The 18661-nt window shown below is 50.2% G+C and overlaps 1 protein-coding gene across 1 annotated transcript in view; it reads right to left on the bottom strand.

Moving 5' to 3' along the window:
• Window positions 1-8606: 8606 nt before the first annotated feature.
• ZNF407 (zinc finger protein 407) overlaps window positions 8607-18661 on the bottom strand; it is a 457556-nt gene continuing 447501 nt past the window's right edge. Inside the window, exon 9 of the mRNA XM_025365390.1 lies at window positions 8607-11067. Coding sequence (XP_025221175.1) covers window positions 9755-11067 — 1313 coding nt within the window. The 3' untranslated portion in view covers window positions 8607-9754. The remainder of the gene's footprint in view (window positions 11068-18661) is intronic.

Here is an 18661-nt window from a genome sequence, read left to right as displayed (position 1 = left end):
CCATGACCTGTCCCCCAGGGTGGGAGGCACACAGCCCACAGTCAGTTCACTGCACACAGACACCAGGGCTGGAGGATGCCTTGATGACTCATGCAAATTCTCCAGATGGGAGAGGAAATCAGGGAATGTCCCAGACAAAAGAGAAAATAGTGGCAGGAAGTGGAAGTAGATCTCATTAGAGGGTGGCCGAGGCTTAGGGTGAGGTGAGCCCTCATCACTGACCAGCTAACCTGAGAGCAACGTGTCCTGTAAGTCCTCTGGCACAGAGATGGGAGATGTATCGGGCAGGACCACCAGGTTCAAGGGCTTGCTTGGCCACTACGGATGTGGAACCCGGTGAGGGTCCTGCCTCCCTGTTCCACTCCTCATCTGTAAAATGGGTCCGTATCCACAGTGCTGAGCTCAGAACCCTTTTGTGGCCTGAAGTGAGCTGTGCATTGTATTAGTCCATTTTCACCCTGGTATAAAGAAATACTCAAGACTGAGTAATTTATACAGGAAAAAGGTTTAACTGACTCACGTTTCCAAATGGCTGGGGAGGCCTCAGGAAATTTACAGTCATGACAGAAGGCAAAGGGGAAGCCAGGACCATCTTCACATGGCGGCAGGAGAGAAAGAAGAGGAAGCAAAGGGGAAACAGCCCCTTATAAAACCACCAGATCTCGTGAGAACTCCTTCACTATCACGAGAACAGCATGGGGGAAACTGCCCCCATGAGCCAATCACCTCCCACCAGCCCCCTCCCTCAACACCTGGGGATTACAATTCCAGATGAGATTTGGGTGGGGACACAGAGCTGAAGCATATCACGCATTAAAGCACTTCGGGCAGGGCCTGACGTCTCTGTTCTCTGTGGTGTCTGCTGTTGGCACGAGTGAGGAGTGAAGCCGTGACCTAAAGCTGGGGATGGGGCCGCGTCACCTTCGCTGTGTGTCACTGGGCGAGCTCCTTAGCCTTTCTGAGGCTCTGTGTGGCTAATGCCACGTGCCCTGTGGGTTCAGGAGGCAGTAGGGAAGGTCATGTATCTGGAAAGCTGTGCACAGGGGGCTGGCTGAATGGGGTGGGGCCTCAGGGCCGTGTGCTGTCATGTTTGGAACCTGACGGCACAGGACCGAGTGATCTTTTCCTTGGTAGCCTGCTTGGGTTTCTTCTGGATAAAGAGCCTGTGATGTGTCACTGGCTCGACAGAAACGAAACACAGATGTACGTGGTCCAAGCCACAGACGGTCCTGGGGCCCTGGCCCTGTCAGGCGACCCTGCGAAGCCCACCCTGCCACGCTCTGTGCTGCCGGGAGGAGGTCGGGCCTTCACCCCTTGCTTCATTCTCTGTCCCCTCAGGTTCCAGGAGGGACTCCCCTTCCCACTGCCGGGCTCCAGCTTCAACAGGAGCGACAGAGTGCGTGTCACATGCAGAAGGAGCAGCCGTGGCTGGGGCACAGCATGGACTCTCTGTCCTGCATCCCAGCTCCCCGGCTTCTCCTGGGCATAGAGGGGTCGCCTTCACCTCCCACCACTGGAGGGTGTGACTTGAAGGCCCCGGGAGACGGCGTGTGGCTCATCGGCCTCCCCATACCCAGGGGCTCACTTGGCCATGCAAGTGCACCCAGGCGGGGCCGTGTTACCCTCGTGTGCAGTTCTCTCCTTCCTTCAGAGGAGTGGAGCTAATGCCAGCAGGCCAGCTTATTTCTACACTAGAAATAGAGCCACGCATTCTTACTGGAGGCACCCGGTAACACGGCGAGCCCAGAGGAGGGCACATAGCGGACAGGGACCTGGGGCGGGTCTCCCTGGGCTCTGGTGTGCAGGGGCTGTGTGTGTCGTCCTGGGCAGTGTAGGGCTCAGCAGTGGTCTGGCCTCCACCCACCACACACCTAGTTGTGGCAACCCAGACTGTCTCCAGACATGGCCACTTGTTCCCTGGGGCCAGGCCACCTGGCTGAGGACCCCCGGGGCAGAGGACCGGGCTGCTGGGAGCCTCTCCACGCAGGCAGTGTGGGGGCCTCGGCCACGTGCCTCTGCCTGCACAGCCCTGCCGTGAGCGTCTGCAGCTGCTTCTCTGAGCCTTCCTTCCCCTGTCCTCCCACGGCCACCCACGGGCTCTGGCGTCCTCTCCGCAGGTTCCTGACTGTGTTCAGTCAGGTTACAGTCCACGTTCACTGCCCTGGGAGACGTTCTGCCCTCGAGGTAACTAAGATTTGCTACACACCTCTCAGAAGCCCACCTTATATGGATTTCAGCTTCTTTGGGGACACTTTGCCATCACTGCCATGTCCAGACTGTGTTGTCTTTCTGATACTCTCCTTCAACAATTCACGGATGCTTGCTGAGACTTGTCCATGTCATCGAAGCGCTTAGAGCTGGTGTTAATACTAGGGTCTATCTATTCTCAGCCTCCACTCTGTAGAGGACCCGCCAGCCTCAGGACGCACAGGTGACTCCTCTGACATCACAGCTGTTCGAGGCCAGCTCTTATTCATAAAATCGAAGGCCTGGAATGACGTCACGGTTCTCAACTCAGGACCCAGTCAGCAGATCCGCTCCCCAGAACTGCAGAACACGGCCTGGTGGCCCCAGGGCCGGGGGGCCCACGAAGACGCCCTTCTAGACTGTGCGTCTCTGTCGAGCCCACCAGCCTCTGCTGGAGTCTTCCAGGCCTGGGGGGCGCCTTCTCTCCAAGAGCAGCCCGTCCATTTTAGGACTGCACCTCTGGGACCTCTCGAGTCCCTCTCACTGAGAAAGCGTGTGTTCTGCCCCACTCCAAATGCCTCAGAGGCCAGGAGCATGCAGAGCCGTCTTCTTTAGGCCTTAAGAAGCGACTGGAAATTCAGCACTGTCCACAGCCTGCTGGGCTCCCCTCGGAGCGCTGGGCGCCATTCTGCGGCACGTGTGTTGCCCTTTCCAAGGGAGACCCCATACTTCTCCTTCCCCCAGGACTTGCTTCACACAGATTGATGGCATTCGCCACATCTGAGGCACTCTCGCTGCATCTCGGTTGCAGAGGCATGGAGATGCGAGGGGCATGCCTTCCGGACTCAGATGGACAGGGTGTTATTTTCCCCTCCCGTGCTCCTCTCTGGCTTCTGGCGGACCCGCTTCATCACAGGGCGCACCAGGAGACGACCTGTTACGAGATGCTGCTGCGTGCACAGCAGGCCCTGCGGCCCGGGGCCCTCTGCACCCCTGCTCACCAGGCTCCTGTGAGACATTTCCTGCCTCTAGTCAAAGAGCCCTCTCTAGAGAAGAGAAAGTCCCCATTATTCAAGACTGCCCCAAACACCAGCCTTCTTTGCACAGCATGTCGAGGAAGGAATAACTGTGCCATGAACAGCACCGGCCCAAGTCTGCAGGGCAACGAAGAAGTCAGGACATAAGCAAAGACAAATGTTACTAGAAACAGAATGAACTTGCAGGCTTCCCTTCAGATGATGGCGACTGCGGGTGAACAGGAAATCCTCTTCCATCGTCTCTCCCTGTTGGTGGAAGCTGCAAGTCACCTGACCACACACGGCAAGACCGTGTGACTCAGATCCAGCGTCTGCCATGAAGTTTGGTCTCAGGGCCCTGCTCATCAAGAAATGTTCTGGAAAAAAGTGGAAGTAGGTAGAGGGATGTGCTCTGAACCAGTGTGGCCAAAAGACGTACGTTCACGGTGCATTCATCTGATTCAATTCCTGCCAAAGGCTTTTGTTATTTGAGAACATTATGACTAACCCAACAGAAAGGAAGGTGAGTAAGCAAACAGGAAAAACTGATGATGAATTGACAATCCATGTATTTATCCATCCATTTAAAGTAATTTGCTGAGCGCCTGCCTAGCTGCACTAGAAGCTCAGGGCCTGAAGATGAACGTGCGGAGGCTATGTGCAGGGGCGTGAGCTTACAGCTGGAATTAGAGATAAAGGAAAAGGCACCTGAGCCCTGTGACGTGCAGGGGGGTCAGGGGAGGTGGGACACATGTGGCCTCATGGCCAGAGCCCTGCCTGTCTCCCAGGACATTCTGAATATGGGGGAGAGACTGCGCCTTGGACAATTACTGCGAGTCCCGACCCTTTCCAGAAAAGTCACTGGCAGCGTCGTTTCCAGGCGTAGGTTAGGAACACCGTGCTCTCTCATAGGCCGTACATTGCAACTCTGATATGAAAACGTCTTCTATCTCCTTCAACTGCGGCAGCAGCACAGGTGAAAGACGGGCGCCGAGCCTGGGGGAAGCATGTGTGCGTGGGTTATGGCCCTATTTACAGATCAGTCTTGATCGCTCTGCAGATGTGCTGGGGTTCTGTGGAGCCGTGGAGGCGAGGACACAGGTGGCCCTGCTCTGGGAGGTTCCTTCCTAACTGAGGTTCCCCGACGGCTTCCTGCACAGAAGGGCCCAACGCCGGCGGGACAGGCCAGGAGCCCAGATCAGCCTCGGAAAGCTCGGGCTCCAACCAGAGCTCAATCTGGAAATTAAAAAACAAACCTTGACGTTGTGTTGGTTTTTATTCTTCCACTTGAAAAGTTATTTGAAGCGTCACGTGAGATCCTGGAGAGGACTGAAATGGCACCGTCACTGAGGGCTGGTCCTAGGTTCATGTTTATCCTGGTTATAAATCGTCTTTTTATGAAGTTGAAAGCCATGTTGAAATTAGGTCATTTTAAAAGAATTTATTAAAAGGTATTGAAAATGCAGGGCCATGGAGGAAGTAAATGATTCTTTGCCTGGGAGATTTAGAACGGATTTATTTAATTCTGGTAATGGGCTTTGTGACCACGGCTGTCTTCTGTCTCCGGCTGGTGAGCTCTTTAGGGGGGCATCCTTCGCGTCCAGCCGGGAGAAAAGCAGTCGTGTCCTGTGCACAGGGTGCAGGCATTTGGGTGGATGGTTCTTGCCCTCATGCTTACTCCTCAAGCATGAGGTTCAAGACCCACCTCTGCCTTGTCGATTTTACAGATCCAGAGTCCAAGAAAGCCAAGAGGCATCGACGTGTCCTGGACTGTAATGGGCTGGGTCCCTTTGTTTTCTCACCAGAGGGTTTCAGGGTCCAGATGCGGGGCCCGGATTCTAAGGCCCGCATGCTAAGCCTTCAGCAGATACCTCCTTCATCCAGTGAAGACCAGCACATCCAGCCTGGTATTTCAAAGCTGGCTTCATAATGCTGATCTCTCATTTCCATCTTTAGGATATTTCTTACAAAGTATTTTTTTTCATCTTGTTGGGTTTGCAAAGGATGCCCTGTGGAGGTGCAGCTGAAGGCGGGGGGCAAGGGAAGCCAGACTGAATCCCGTCTGCTGCCCCAGGCCCACCCCTCCCACCTGCTTGGGTTTCCACGGTATTTATTTAATGGGTTGCTTTCTCGTGGTGATGAAAAATCATCCCACTATGGGAATCCTGAGTTCCAGTCATGAAAATCGCCAAGGTGACCATGGAAAGGAGGCCAGCAGGCACGCTCTGCCTCTCGGGTAGAATGCCAGGTCCCAGGCCACTCCCATCCCAGAAGGAGCAGCAGCGACCACCCTGGACCTGGACACAGCCAGCCAGGGCCACGGCCTCAGGCCACGGCCACGGCCTCAGGCCACGGCCACGACCACGCAGAGCTCACAGACACACCCCAGCCTGCAGACCTGGGGGCCCTCCCCGGCCTGTTTCTCTGCCCTTTCTTTATCTCCAATTATAAAGCAGCGCCAGGTTTTCTTGTCAGCCTTTGCCATGTCTCCAAATGGCTTTTCGGTGTCAGGCCCATCAGGAAATTAACTCATCATGCCGTGACAGCTGCTAATTTTTTCCCCTTACATGTCAGATGGATCGCCTGCTGAAGCTAATAATGAATCACCCATCCCTGATTAGAAGGTGCTTCCGAAACGTATAACTGCCATCCGAGAGAACTTTTTTCTTCATGTAAAATGATATCACCCTAGAGGAGTAGAAAACGAATTGTATTCTTCAACAAGATGGAACAGGAGGAGGTTGCTTAAGTGAGCTGTGTGCTCTCTTAAATTATGGGCTAATATTAAACAGTAAAAGAAGTGAAAACTTACAGCTTTTTTAGTTTGCTAAATGAATGACCTTTCTTGTTCCCTAATTCTCTTACTAGAACCAGCTCTGGGTTAGAAATCCAAGCTGGTTCGTGGATGCTTTCCTTATGCCATCATTTCATCTTTTGTTCAGGAAAAAGAAGTTTGGTAGGACTGAGACACAAATGCCACGCGGGGAGCAGCCCCTTGCTTCTTATAGCGGAGGTGGGCGGGGGCTGCCTGGCCCTGCGGAGGCCTCGCTGTGCCCCACGAGGGGATCGGGTAGAGATGACCAGGGCGTGGGTAGAGATGACCGGGATTCCTCACCGTCCAACTCCTAGGACTTTTGACGAGCTTTGGCTGACCGAACTTTCCCATCTGTGCACTTCCTTGTAAAATCTAGTTTCAGCAAGAACCCTGCCAAATCGGTTCAGCCAGAAATCCTGGTGAGAACCCTAATCTTAACCCTCCATGTCTGCTCACCCTTGAGATCTAACCAGGTTCCTCATCCTACCACGCCCCCTCCACCTCAGGTGGAATCTGATGGCCCTGGCCTGGCTTCAGCAAGAATCCAGTCCTGTGGGTTTGGGCAGAATCCCCTTCCCCCGTGCGACCTTTTTGTCATCTTCCATCCACCAGTGCCTGCCCCTACAACTTCTTGGCTGTAACCCTTCGCTTGCTACTGTATTCAGAACCGAGTCCAGTTCTGTGCCCAGGTCTTTTCCCCCCTGCCATTTTCCTGAATAAAATCTGGGTTTTACCTTTGCGACTACTGTCCAGCTCTGGTTTTTCTGTGATACTCTGGGGTCCCATTTCTGAACAGAGCTTATAAATGGCAATGGGGCTTCCAGCGCCGCCCTGACAGAACCTTGTAAATGGCAGTGGAGCTTCCAGTGCTGCACTGACAGAACCTGGGCACATTCACCTGGTTCTTCAAAGCAAACCATGTAGCGAAAAGGATCCCCATATCAGGTGATGCGAGCTTGCCTGCTTATTCCGCGGTGCATGGGACATATTTTAGGAGAGCATCTTCCCCTGCTCCTTCCTCGTTAACTGCTTGGTAGGCCTGGGGCATCCCAGAATGATGCATGTTTGAGTCTGTTTCATGAACGTGACCTCACGTGGCTACAACTTCCTTTGTATGGAAACTGCTCTCTTGCTTTGTTCCTCTCCAGCATATACAGAGAGCACTGCTCGACTTCCGCCATGGAAGCTGAGGTATGAACCATTTCTATCTGCTGCCTTGGGCGGTCTGGTCTTCCTTGCATGCCAGACGTCCTTGAGGCTCCGTCGTTTAATTGGCTGCAGCTTAATACCAAAGTGGCCTTTCTGGATTAGTCTCCAAGTAAATATCTCATTTGCCTTTTTTTTTTAAGAAACTTTAAAGTTCTGTCATATTCTCTGGCAAAAATCACAAGGAAAGTTATCAGCTTCTTGTCTTTTTTATAGACAATCCACGCCACAGTGAATGTCCCTTGCTCACAAAACCTGCTATGCCTCATTATTCTGAGGCACATATTTGTGTATGTGCTTCTTAAACCCCCTTACATTCCAATAGTTGTGTAATGAGAGAGAAAAGAGAGGTAACATTAACCTAGCTCTATGGGTAATTACAGGATACAATGGCTTAGTGAAGCCTCCGCAATCCTTCTGAGCCTAGAAACACCTTCTGTACAATTTTTTTTTATGCAAAGGCCTGCTCTTTTCATTGTGCATACAACGTGATTGCTGGTTTGACACTGCAGGCTACACTGGTTTTATGAAGGATTAAATGCCACCTGAGACATATTTATCCTAAATAAATCACCAACGGTAAACTGCAGCATGTCAGTGTCAACACCCTGGACTGCAGCAGAAAGGTTAGCCATACAGGACTACGCACGGTTAGGAATTAGCATCCCAGCCGAGGACCGTGGGCTACCGCTAACGGGAGGAGTGATCAAGAAGAAATATTTCCACTGAAAAACATCCCCCCCCTTTTTTTTTTTTTTAACATGTATGAGAAGCCTGGCGAGGGCCATCACTTTGTAAAGGTCACCTTGATCCTGTCACTGTTTGCTGAAGACAGTGTTTAAGAAGCCCTGAATAGCCCTGCCATTGTTAAGAAACATGAGGAAGTCATACTCAGCTAATTATGGATCTCAGTGTCAGCCTTGAAATTTTACCTTCAGTTCTCATTTTTGTGGAGGGGTGGCTGTCTAAAGGGAGGTGGCCCTAGAGTGGACAGAGCTCAGCAGTGAGAAGCGTGCTAGGAAGAGGCCGGTTCCGCTTCTGAACTGGCCAAAGCGTGAGCTGGTCCCCATGCTCTCTCAGGAAAAGATTTTAAACGGCGCTTGTATTTAAACAAAGAAGGTACCATTCTCCTTTCCTCTCATGTCTGCTCTTCTCAATTTCTAGATCCTATCCATGATAGAATATGTTATTGTCACCAGAATGCATCTGGGCCATTTGCCAGACGCTGAGAAACAGTATCAGGCTGCAGGGGACGCGTGGCAGCGCTCCACGGCGTCTGGAGGCCACGAAGGAGGGAGAAGCCAGCAGCCACGAGCACCGGGGTGCCCCTCAGTTGCCACAGCTGCCCACCACTGGCTGCTGAAAAGAACATGCCATAATGATCTTTTAATGCTATAATTTTATTTCAAAGAAAACAGAAACAGAACAAAAACAACCTTTGCATTTGAGGGAGGAGATTATTTTACAGTTTTGGAAAAGAATAAGAGCAATTGTATCAGGAAACAAATGACTGCGACAGAAACTCGCATCCGACAGTTGCAGTGAATCCACAAGGAAACACAGACCATGCTGGCAGCCCCGGCAAGGCCACAGGGCACGGTCTCCATGTGTTAATGTTTCATGTCAGCATTTTCAAATTGACAGAAATCACAAAGAAATCCTGCAAAAATGATATCAATATGAACAAACCCTTGTTATAAAAAGCAAAATATTGATACGAACAATATCTTCCAGAGTGCGCATTTCACATATAGGCTTTATTTTATGAAACTAAGTCAAAATGAGAAGCACTGGCTATCTTCACCAACATACATTTTAACTGAATATAAACTTCAAGGCTTTTCTTAACCATAGGCTTAAGAGGATTTCTTTTATGCAGAATGTGACCAGAGCAACGAAGACACCTAAACTGTTTGAAGATGGGAAATCTATACATGAAATGAGCTAGCAGGCTTCCTTTGGTCTGGGGACACTGTTATTCTAAAATTTAAAAAAAAAAATGAATGGAAGTAGAATGCTTCAAGACGGTAACACTTGTAGCTGCAGTTTTTAGCCCAGTAGAGAATGAAATGTAAAGGCAGCTACATGCTGACTGCATGAGCAGGCGCACCCCAAGCCACGAGGGGGATCTTCACCACTTTCCCCACGGCCATGACCTCCTGATAACTGAAATGGAAAACACCTGAGAGAAAAACCCACGGACAACACTGGGCTTCTCTTCAGCACAACGGCCGGGACAAAGGGGGAGGCCACTGACTGAAGGCCCCCAGTGGACCAGAGCTCCCTGTGCGGCCTGTGCCCGGCCCTCCCATGCACCCGGCAGCCTGCTCCCCGAGGCCTCGTCCACGGTTCCCTCTGTGGGCGCCTGGCCAGTGGCCAGTGTGACTCTCGCTGGCAGTGCACGCTCAGGGCTCATGGGAGCCTCGTCCTCACGGTTTTGAAGGTTTCAGATGAAGCTCAGGGAACACAGCCCCCCACTGAAGCTGGACCTGCCCAACCTGCCCTGTGCTGAGTAAAGGTGCCGCGCGTCTCACGCTTCCTGGAGTTCGCTGCTTTCTCTTTGGCTCTGAATCGCTGCCGGGGAGCCCTCCTGGGTGTAGATGACCACGCTGGCCAGCTGCTCTGCCCTGCTTGGGGCCCCGGCCTCCGTGCCCAGCGTGGCCCCGGCCTGCAGGAGTTCCTGTGAGTCTGCAGTCTCCAGCACAGTGTGGGAGTACAGGCCCGGCTCGTCCTGCACCCCTGGGGGCAGCTCTGTCACAATGTAGTGCGTGGCGCCCTCGGAGAAGCCGCCACTGGACTCCTGCACCATGGCCTGGACCAGCTCCTCCGTCACAATGATCTGCGAGATCTCCCCGTCCGACTCCACCAGATCCATGTGCTCGCCCTGCGCCTCCTGCATGATGATCTGGGCACCCTCCCCGGCCACCATGTGGACGGCACCCTCCTCGCTCACCACCACCTGGGTGACACCGTCCTTGACCAACTGGCCGGCCGCGGTCGTGTCACACACAGCAAACTGGAGGACGCCCTGGACCATCTTCTTGAAGGCCACCTGTGTCCGCTCCTGAGAGGCCATGGCTGCTGAGGGATGCACCACCTGGGTGAGCACCTCCACGGCAGCCGGGCTCTCCTGGGCCTGTGGGAACATCTGGATCTCGGGGGCCTCAGGGTCGGCAGCCACATGGGAGACCTCCTGGCTGGGCAGCTGGATCAGCACGTCTTTGGGGCCAGGCCTGCCTTGCTCCTCGGGTCCAGCCCTGCCCTCCACCTCCCCCAATTCAGTGACCGCACAGAGCAACGCATCCAGGGCTGAGGATGCCTCGGGGGGAGCGACTCCAGCCTCCGAGAGGTTTAAAATCTCCTGCTTGGTCACCTGTTGTATCACAGTGCCACCTGGACTGAGGGACTCATCCATGCCGTGGCCTTCCATGGAGCCTCCCACGACGACCACCTGGGTGGCTCCATCAGCCAGCTGCTCGGGAAGGATGGGCCCGGGCACCACACTGCCTACATGTGCCCCGCTCTGACTCGTGGCGATGACCTGGCCATCCTCTGTGATGTGTACCACCCGGGCCACCTGGCCGGCCATGGCCAGCGTCTGCAGCGTGGCGGCGGCCGTCTCCTCCACAGAGGGGTCCAGGGCAAACTCCCCGTCGTAGCCCTGGAAGATGATGACCTGCTGCACCTGCTCGGGGGGCGGCGCCGGCCTCCTGCTGCTTCTGAGGGGTTTCTCCTTGACAAGGGGCTCTTCTGCCAGGGCTGCCGCGGTGAAGGGGCTGTCTGTCTCCACGAAGGTGGCTCCTTGTCCCTTCAGACGGCACTCGTAGGACTTGGAAACAATGCCTAAGGGAGACAGGGACCAGTTAGAGCCTGGACAAAGGACTCGTAGGCGTACAAGTAAGACACGTCTTCTGTAGAAGCGCTAAGCTCTCAGCAGAGATGCCGTGACCCCCTATTCCAAACTCTGAAGAGCTCTCTACAGTGCAAGCTTCGGCGGGGCCAGAGGCCTCCCTCCGTGGGCATCTGCAGGCAGGCTCTAGGCTCGAGGGCACACACGGTTAATGCTGGGAGTGCACCTCTCCAGGGTGAGCTGTCCAATACAACTCTGCAGGGGTGAGTGCCTCTCCAGTGCCCAGGGAAGGAGGCTGGATACCTCCCCCTACCACCATCATTTCTTTCGTAACAATGCATTCGGTCACGGGTGCTAAGTTCAGCAAACAGCCAGCAGCAGTATCTCCTAACCCAAAGGAAAATATTTTTTTAATGACCAAATATTATATATGGTATATTTGTTTATTCAGCAAAAAGAATGAAAGCTCGCATATTAAATTTTTAAAAATGTCATCAATAAACACAGCTGTAAAAGTTTAATGCAATAAATATTTATTGAACATCGACGTTTCAGGCGCTCAACCCAGGCAGGCAGCCTGTGCGGTCCTGTGAGTCGCCGTGTCCTGGCAGCATGCAGGGCACTCTGCAGGGTAATGGGCACCCGCAGACATGGGGTTCTGGCCACTCAGGGGCTGAGGGGGGAGTCTATACTGCAGAACTGGGTGGTGGGCTTCGAGGGGCTGGACTCGGCCTTCCTCCTCTCTGTCCATCTTCTGGACAGTGCCTGGGATGGAACAAGTAATCAACAAAGATGTGTTTGCCAAATGCCTTGGATACAATGTAAGGTGACAAGTACTGCATGGAGACAAAGAAGCCATATATTCAGGAAAGAATATTCAGGGAAAGATGTAAAAAAGAAACAACACTGGAGCCCTGTCTTCGGGACAAGATTCAAGCCATCTCCTGCGGGCTGGGAGGAGTCCCAGACAGAAGCAGCGAGGCCCAGGCAGAGGCAGGAAGGCCTCGGGGCAGCGGAAGGCTGGGGCTGTCAGGAGAATAGGCTGCTCGTCTCAGAGCAGGTTGCCCAAGGCTTCCTCCACCCTGCACTACGGTACCTGGCCACGGGCTGCAGAGAGGAGCAGCGTGCTGACTGTTTTCAGCAGGAAAACTACAGGACGGTAATGGAGGGTCAGAAATTTTGATCTGAATGCCAGCCCCAAACGCCTTAGTGAAAACACTGTGTGTAGAAGATACCATAAGCCCCTTGGTGCCCGGGCAGAGGCAATAAGGGGAGACCAAGAGAGAAAAGAGGGGGCGAGCAGGGATGAGAGTGAGGAGGGGAGAGCTGGAGCTGGGCACATCCCCTGGTCTGGGGCCATCTTGTGCCCTTCACCGTCTGCCCTTTGTCAACGGGATACCCAGGGCAGGCAGGCAGGGCACAGGGCTCAGGTGGGCAGCGGGATTCTGAAAGGCCTGGGCTGCTGCAGGAGCGCTGAGCCCATCTCAGAGCTCTCAGGCCAGGCCAGCGGCTTCGGCTGCCATCTGTGCTGTACGAGGAAAACTCTGGCATGGTACGAGGACGGTGGGGACGGGAGGCGCTGCACGAGGGCACACGGCCAGGCGCACATCACACCTTCCTCAATGTCACTGGCGACTCAGGGCAATGCCTGCCGCTCCCTGCCTTGCTGGATAAAACAGGGCTGGAAATGGTAAACTTTATTTCATATAAAAGAAATGGACTCATAAAACAGACTTCCTGCTTTCTTCTTTAAATCCCAATTTTCCACTGGTTTCTAACCGACTCCATCCCTCCTAAATAAGAGAATGATTGGCAGGTGGCCCACAGTGAACATTTCCGTATTTCAACAGCAACCACATATTTGAGATATTCTGCTTTATTCTCCTTGAGGGGGTCAGTTTCTTAACGGCATCTTTTAAGCTTAACAAAAGGGAAGAAGGGATTAAGAATTGTTAGAGATTATTTATCGCCAGGACCTCTTAAAAAGAGTCAACCATTTTGCTTATCGTGTTGGTGGTGTTCTGTAAGAAAGCGTTTCTTTCCACACCGAGTTCATTCTGAACACAGACCCCAGACAGGGCCTGTCTTCCAGTGGGTGCGTCTCAGGCCGGATCAGCAGAAACCGTTACATCACGTTTACCAAGAGGACATGCTCCAGCTCTTACTCAGGCTGGAGGAACACGGACCTGGATTTGAAAGTATTAATTAACTGTTAAGTACTAATTAATATATCTTCTTTCTCAGGCAACTCTGTAAAGTGTGAATCTTAGAAAGGGTATGGAATTTTAGGTCAAGAAAAGAGCTGCAGGGCCAGCCAGAACTAGCTCCACTACCAGGAGATACTCCTGTGTACTCGCTCTGCACCCATGGAACCCTAGCATGAGCCGGTGCAGTCAGGCGAGTGAGCCGCAGGGGTGAGCCAGGCCTGGCCTCACCCTCACGCACCGGGCAGAGGAAAGCACTGCGTCATCAAGGTCAACTCACCCTTCCCGAAGAGGGGCCAAAATGTTAATGAGTCTAGCTGAACAAATCCCCTAATTATAGTGCACCCTGTTTTCTCATGGTTACCCCCAAACAAGGACAGAGAACAACTGGGTAGCACTAAATGGGGCTGCTGGCTGGCCCCTCCGTGTGCTTCGGGTAGCAGGCACTTCCAGAACACCACTTCCTCTTCCTGAGGCTTGGTGGTAGCAGTTACAGGTATCCAACCTGTGGTACAGCCTCTTCCTGAGGCTTGGTGGTAGCAGTTACAGGTATCCAACCTGTGGTACAGCCTCTTCCTGAGGCTTGGTGGTAGCAGTTACAGGTATCCAACCCGTGGTACAGCCTCTTCCTGAGGCTTGGTGGTAGCAGTTACAGGTATCCAACCTGTGGTACAGCCTCTTCCTGAGGCTTGGTGGTAGCAGTTACAGGTATTCAACCTGTGGTACTCATGCTGTGTGAAGGCCTGGAAACTTTCCAAAGGTCACGTGTGGTAAGTTTTGTGGGAGCCACTGCAGAGCCTTGGACAGGGTTTGCTTGGGCACGTGCCTGGGGACAGAGCTCCTGACTACCTGCTTTTCCCCCTCCTCCCACTTTGCAGAAAGAACCCGCACCCGTCCCCGCCTGATGCCTTGCCCTAGGGAAGATCAGAGTTTAAAAGCTAAGCTGAGATGAGGGTGGGCATGCAGCTCCCAGGGCAGGGGTTGAATCGCTGCCTGTCTCACGGTTGTCTTGTAAACTTTGATCCTCCTATATTCTCTCCTCAGAGAGGTCAGAAGCCTCAAGAGGGTGGCGCCCACAGCTCCTGCATTCACGCTCCCTTTCCGCCTGAGCATAAGCTGGGCATGTGTGGCTGATCCCCAGTCAGTCTGCCATCTGCTAGGACCTCTAGATCTTTGCCTCCTGTACTTGCCAAATTCTTTCTCTGGTATGCTTGCAATTTCTCCCCAACCCCTACTTTTCTACCCAGTGACATCTTCACATGTCAACCTTGATTTGTTTGTTTCTGTTCATTCTCTAATTTTAATGTCATTTTTAGTCTAATTCAGAATTTGAAAACAAGGGAAATAAGGACACAAAAACAAAGAAGGCGCCTTCCGGTCACTCCCCTCCCCCATTACTTTTAATTACAGAAAAGGACATACTGCCTGTACATTAAGAGACAGGAGGAACTACTGTAGCTGGTAAAGGAAGAACAAACATCCTCTCCTTCGGTAGTCTCAGGAAGAAATGGTGCACGCTCGAGTCTGAGCAATTCTGTTCTTTACTCTGTAACTGGACAGGAAAGCTCTTGGGTGTAGAATTATCCTTTGAATCCCTTGCAGCACTGATAATTATGCTATTCTGAACTACTTACTGAATGTATTTGAATCCAGAGGTGGGTTAAGCCACTTCCAGACCATTAATGTAAACTAAATGGGTAAATACTGCTGTCAGTGGGGGGGTGTGACGAAGCCTAGCAACGTCAGCGTCCTCACCTCCGCGCACGCACAGGCCCAGCGAGTCCATCACAGTTCATAAATGCGAGCGCGGGTCCATCTTTTGATTCAGCAATTTAATAACTTCGAGTGCTGTCAGTACGGCTTTGAAAAATAGCACCTATAAAATGTAACAGCCTCAATCAGATTGAAAAAGATTCACCCACTGAAGATTCTTCCACTCCAACCATAATGAATTAATGTTGAGCTATGTAGAAGTTCAAGTGTCATTTAAACTAATGTGAGTCTCTTCTGTAACTTTCAACTCCAACTGGGCTATGACCAGGAATTTACTGGGCACATCAACCTCCATTTTTGAGCTCTTTCTAGTAAATATGAACCGTAAAGCTCACCAAATGCAAATGGCCAAATGGGTATGGTGTTTGGAAAACAGGTAGGTGGTACAGGCTGCATCCTTCACTGCTCAGTCACTGTTATGTCTCCAAAAATCGCGCAAAGCCTTAATGGGGCATGGATGCTCCTTGTAGTATTTGTATTATGGTACCTTTAAAAAAGACAGTGTCAGATTTGAGTACAGTAACAGTAGCTAACCAAACAGTGTGCCTAAAATCATTATCTTTTGGGTCTGTTTCCAATAGGGCGATAAGCAGCTTTGTGTAGAAGGCACAAGTGACATTAAAATGCAGCCTCGTGCTCGTCTACAAAGTCCTTACTTTCTCCCCGTTTACTTTTGCGAGGACAAAGATATTTTACTCCCTTTTCAGAGCCGAACGCACTGAAAGTTCACAGCTTGGATGGAATAAAAAGGTAGTTGCTGGGGTGTCTGAGGATTTGCTTTTGGGGAGAGGGTTTTGAGTTCGGCTCGCTGCTCTGGGCTGCCATTGTGAAGCTGCCGCTCCTTCTGCCTGCTCGAAGCCAACGTCTCCAGCGCGGAAAAACACAAGCTCCATGACGCGGGGGTGGAGGGGTGAAGCCGCACAGACTCTGCTCCCCAAAACTGCGCTGAGGGCTCTGTTCTGCTGGCTGGTGTGCTTCTGGGAGGCAGCACGGGGCTGCGTACCTGACGCCTTCCTCTGTGTGTGCTGCTCCTTCTTTACTGTCACCACTTTTTCCCACAGAATAAATACCTTACGCTTTTGTTAAGCTTACGTTTAATTAAAATGTACAGAATTTGTGCGGTAAACCCGAATGAAAAAAATAAAACAAGGGCCCCCTCTCTTGAAGGCATACGTTGTGAATGAAAAATGTCATTACAGACTAAAAAATTTTGCAGTAAACAGGGCCTACAGAGAGAAGTTTCCCCTGTAATGACATCCATAAAATACACAAATGGCACTTTTAGTACCATCCTGAATATGGCATTTTCTGTGCTCTACACACAATCTAAATGGTTTGATCATAGAGCATAATACTCCATTGGGTTTATAGAACAATCAATGTTCCATAAAATGATGTATTTATCCAATAGTAGGCTCAGCAGTTACTGGTGTATGACATTGTAGGACACAGGCTTGGGCTCCTCGGCCGCACACATGCTGGCTGTAAAACTTATCTAACACCACTTCAACAACTTCATCTCATCTGTGGCAAGTAATTTGTGGAAGCCTCAGCTTGGTTTAAAAAAAAACTTGTAATAAAAATTCATAGAATTTTCAGGAGAATGAAAGCTGATGACAATAGAAAGGTCACATTGTGTCTCCACTAAAGGGGTCAAAGGTTGTTAGCAGTTCTAAAACCGAAAGTAGATTTCATGCATCACGTAGCAGATAAAGATGGCATTAAAAAGACATGTCGTGGGGTGAAATGCCTAATGCCTACAGAAGCCTGTGCTAATATCCTATGTAAACCACTTTGTTGCTACAAGTCAGCATTTATTTTAAATTTCTAAGCTTCTCTGGAAACGGTACTAAATGTTGATACATTGCTAGGTTACATCTCAGACACTGGATGCACTTTAGATTTTCTAGTTTGGTAGGCCCAGTAAGCTTGAGAATGCTGGGTTGGTTCACCGTCATAATGAAAGCACCTTGAATATGATGCGATTAAAAAAATAATACAGTTCACATAAAAATTTGGGACACACAGGACACTGCAATTCTTAAGCCACACATAATTTTTCTTGGCTTCAATTTTAAGATGTAATTTTAACAAGAATGTTAAGAAATCATACTTAATGTCTATTAAAATGAAACAATATTAACAGATTATGCTAATAAATTAGAGCCATATTTTAATGTCACAAAAGCTTGTAAGTTTCTCAAGTGAAAGCAGGAAAAATGACAAATTAAAATTCAATGAAATATAACCTTTTAGAAATTTCAAACCAGGGAACACATTATTCTTACAATAGCAGCCACCAATAGTTTAGCCAGTCAAACTGGTATCAATAATTGCTCCATAATTTATTCATCTTATCGACAATAATAATTCCCCGGCGTTATGCAGGACGTCCTGTTACAGGGGCCCCACTGGACTCTGGGTTTGAAGAAGTGATACTTTTCATGTTAACACTGGTACATAGTACGGGGGACTCCCTGCCTTTGAGCTACTTCTTGCAGTAAACAATGTGAACTTCCTCAAGTTCCTGAAGGGGAAACTCCAATCAAGTGGTTTAAGGACTTGGCTAGGATCAAAGAAAGACTATGAATCTGGTATAGCATGGGACAGAGTAACCTCTTAGTTTTATATTCCAGCAACCAAATGGCAATTTCTCCTTTTTTTTTTTTTTTTTTAAATTTTTTAAAACACAGGTTGGTCAGTACCTCATGTCTCCCATTATTTTCAATGGTTAGAAACACATTCTGGTCAGTGTTACTAAAATTGACACACAAAATAGAAACAAATAGGTTACTTGAAATACAAGATTAAGAATTATTTTTAGCCTTTGACATGCATGTTAAACATGGTAGCTAAACCAGTGAGATTTATCTCAGAGCACAGATCAGTTTTGGTCAGCTGACAGGAGCTGGCCTAAGGATGAGTTGAACATATCACAGCGTAATAACTGAAAGGAGTTTTGGTGACTCTCTGCTGTGTACCACATGCAAACACAGACAAATATGTTGGAGGAGGACAGTAAAGTCTTTGTCATGCCTTGCATTTCATGAAGGCTGCTGTTTTACAAGAAGAGATGGGGAAATTGCTTTTCTGTAAAAATTAACTGCGGTTCACACCATTTCCAGAAAACTCTTTCACATAAATTCAAATACACAATTTCTTTGGAGGTACCATGCACTTTTTAGTGAAGGAATATTTACAATAAACCAGGGCAGAAATTTAGGTACCAAAAGTTTTAGTCCCGTTTTCTTAATTGCCATGGGTGCAACACTTAACACTGGCAGCAACTGAAGATAATCATATAAAACCCCTGAAAAGAATGTTAGATATTCACAAAAAACGAAGACAAAATTTCACCTCGAGTTGGAAATACATAATCATGCAGGTTTCTAACTTTACCAAGAATAGTCTCCATGGGTCTAGACATTTCCATGGCCACTGAAGAGTGACAAAGAACAAAAGACAATATTTTACCTTTAAAGTCACAAACCCTAAGAAATGTTGTATTATATCAGACCCTTAGGTATATATTATCATTTTCATGCATGAAGATCTAACAGTAATAGAAGTGATGCACACAAATCTCACTCAGTAAGATAAGAATGCATGC

Source organism: Theropithecus gelada, chromosome 18 (genome assembly GCF_003255815.1).
Source record: "Theropithecus gelada isolate Dixy chromosome 18, Tgel_1.0, whole genome shotgun sequence".
NCBI lineage: Eukaryota > Metazoa > Chordata > Mammalia > Primates > Cercopithecidae > Theropithecus > Theropithecus gelada.
The sequence above is the reverse complement of the archived record's forward strand: the minus strand, read 5'-3'. Positions and strand labels throughout refer to the sequence as shown.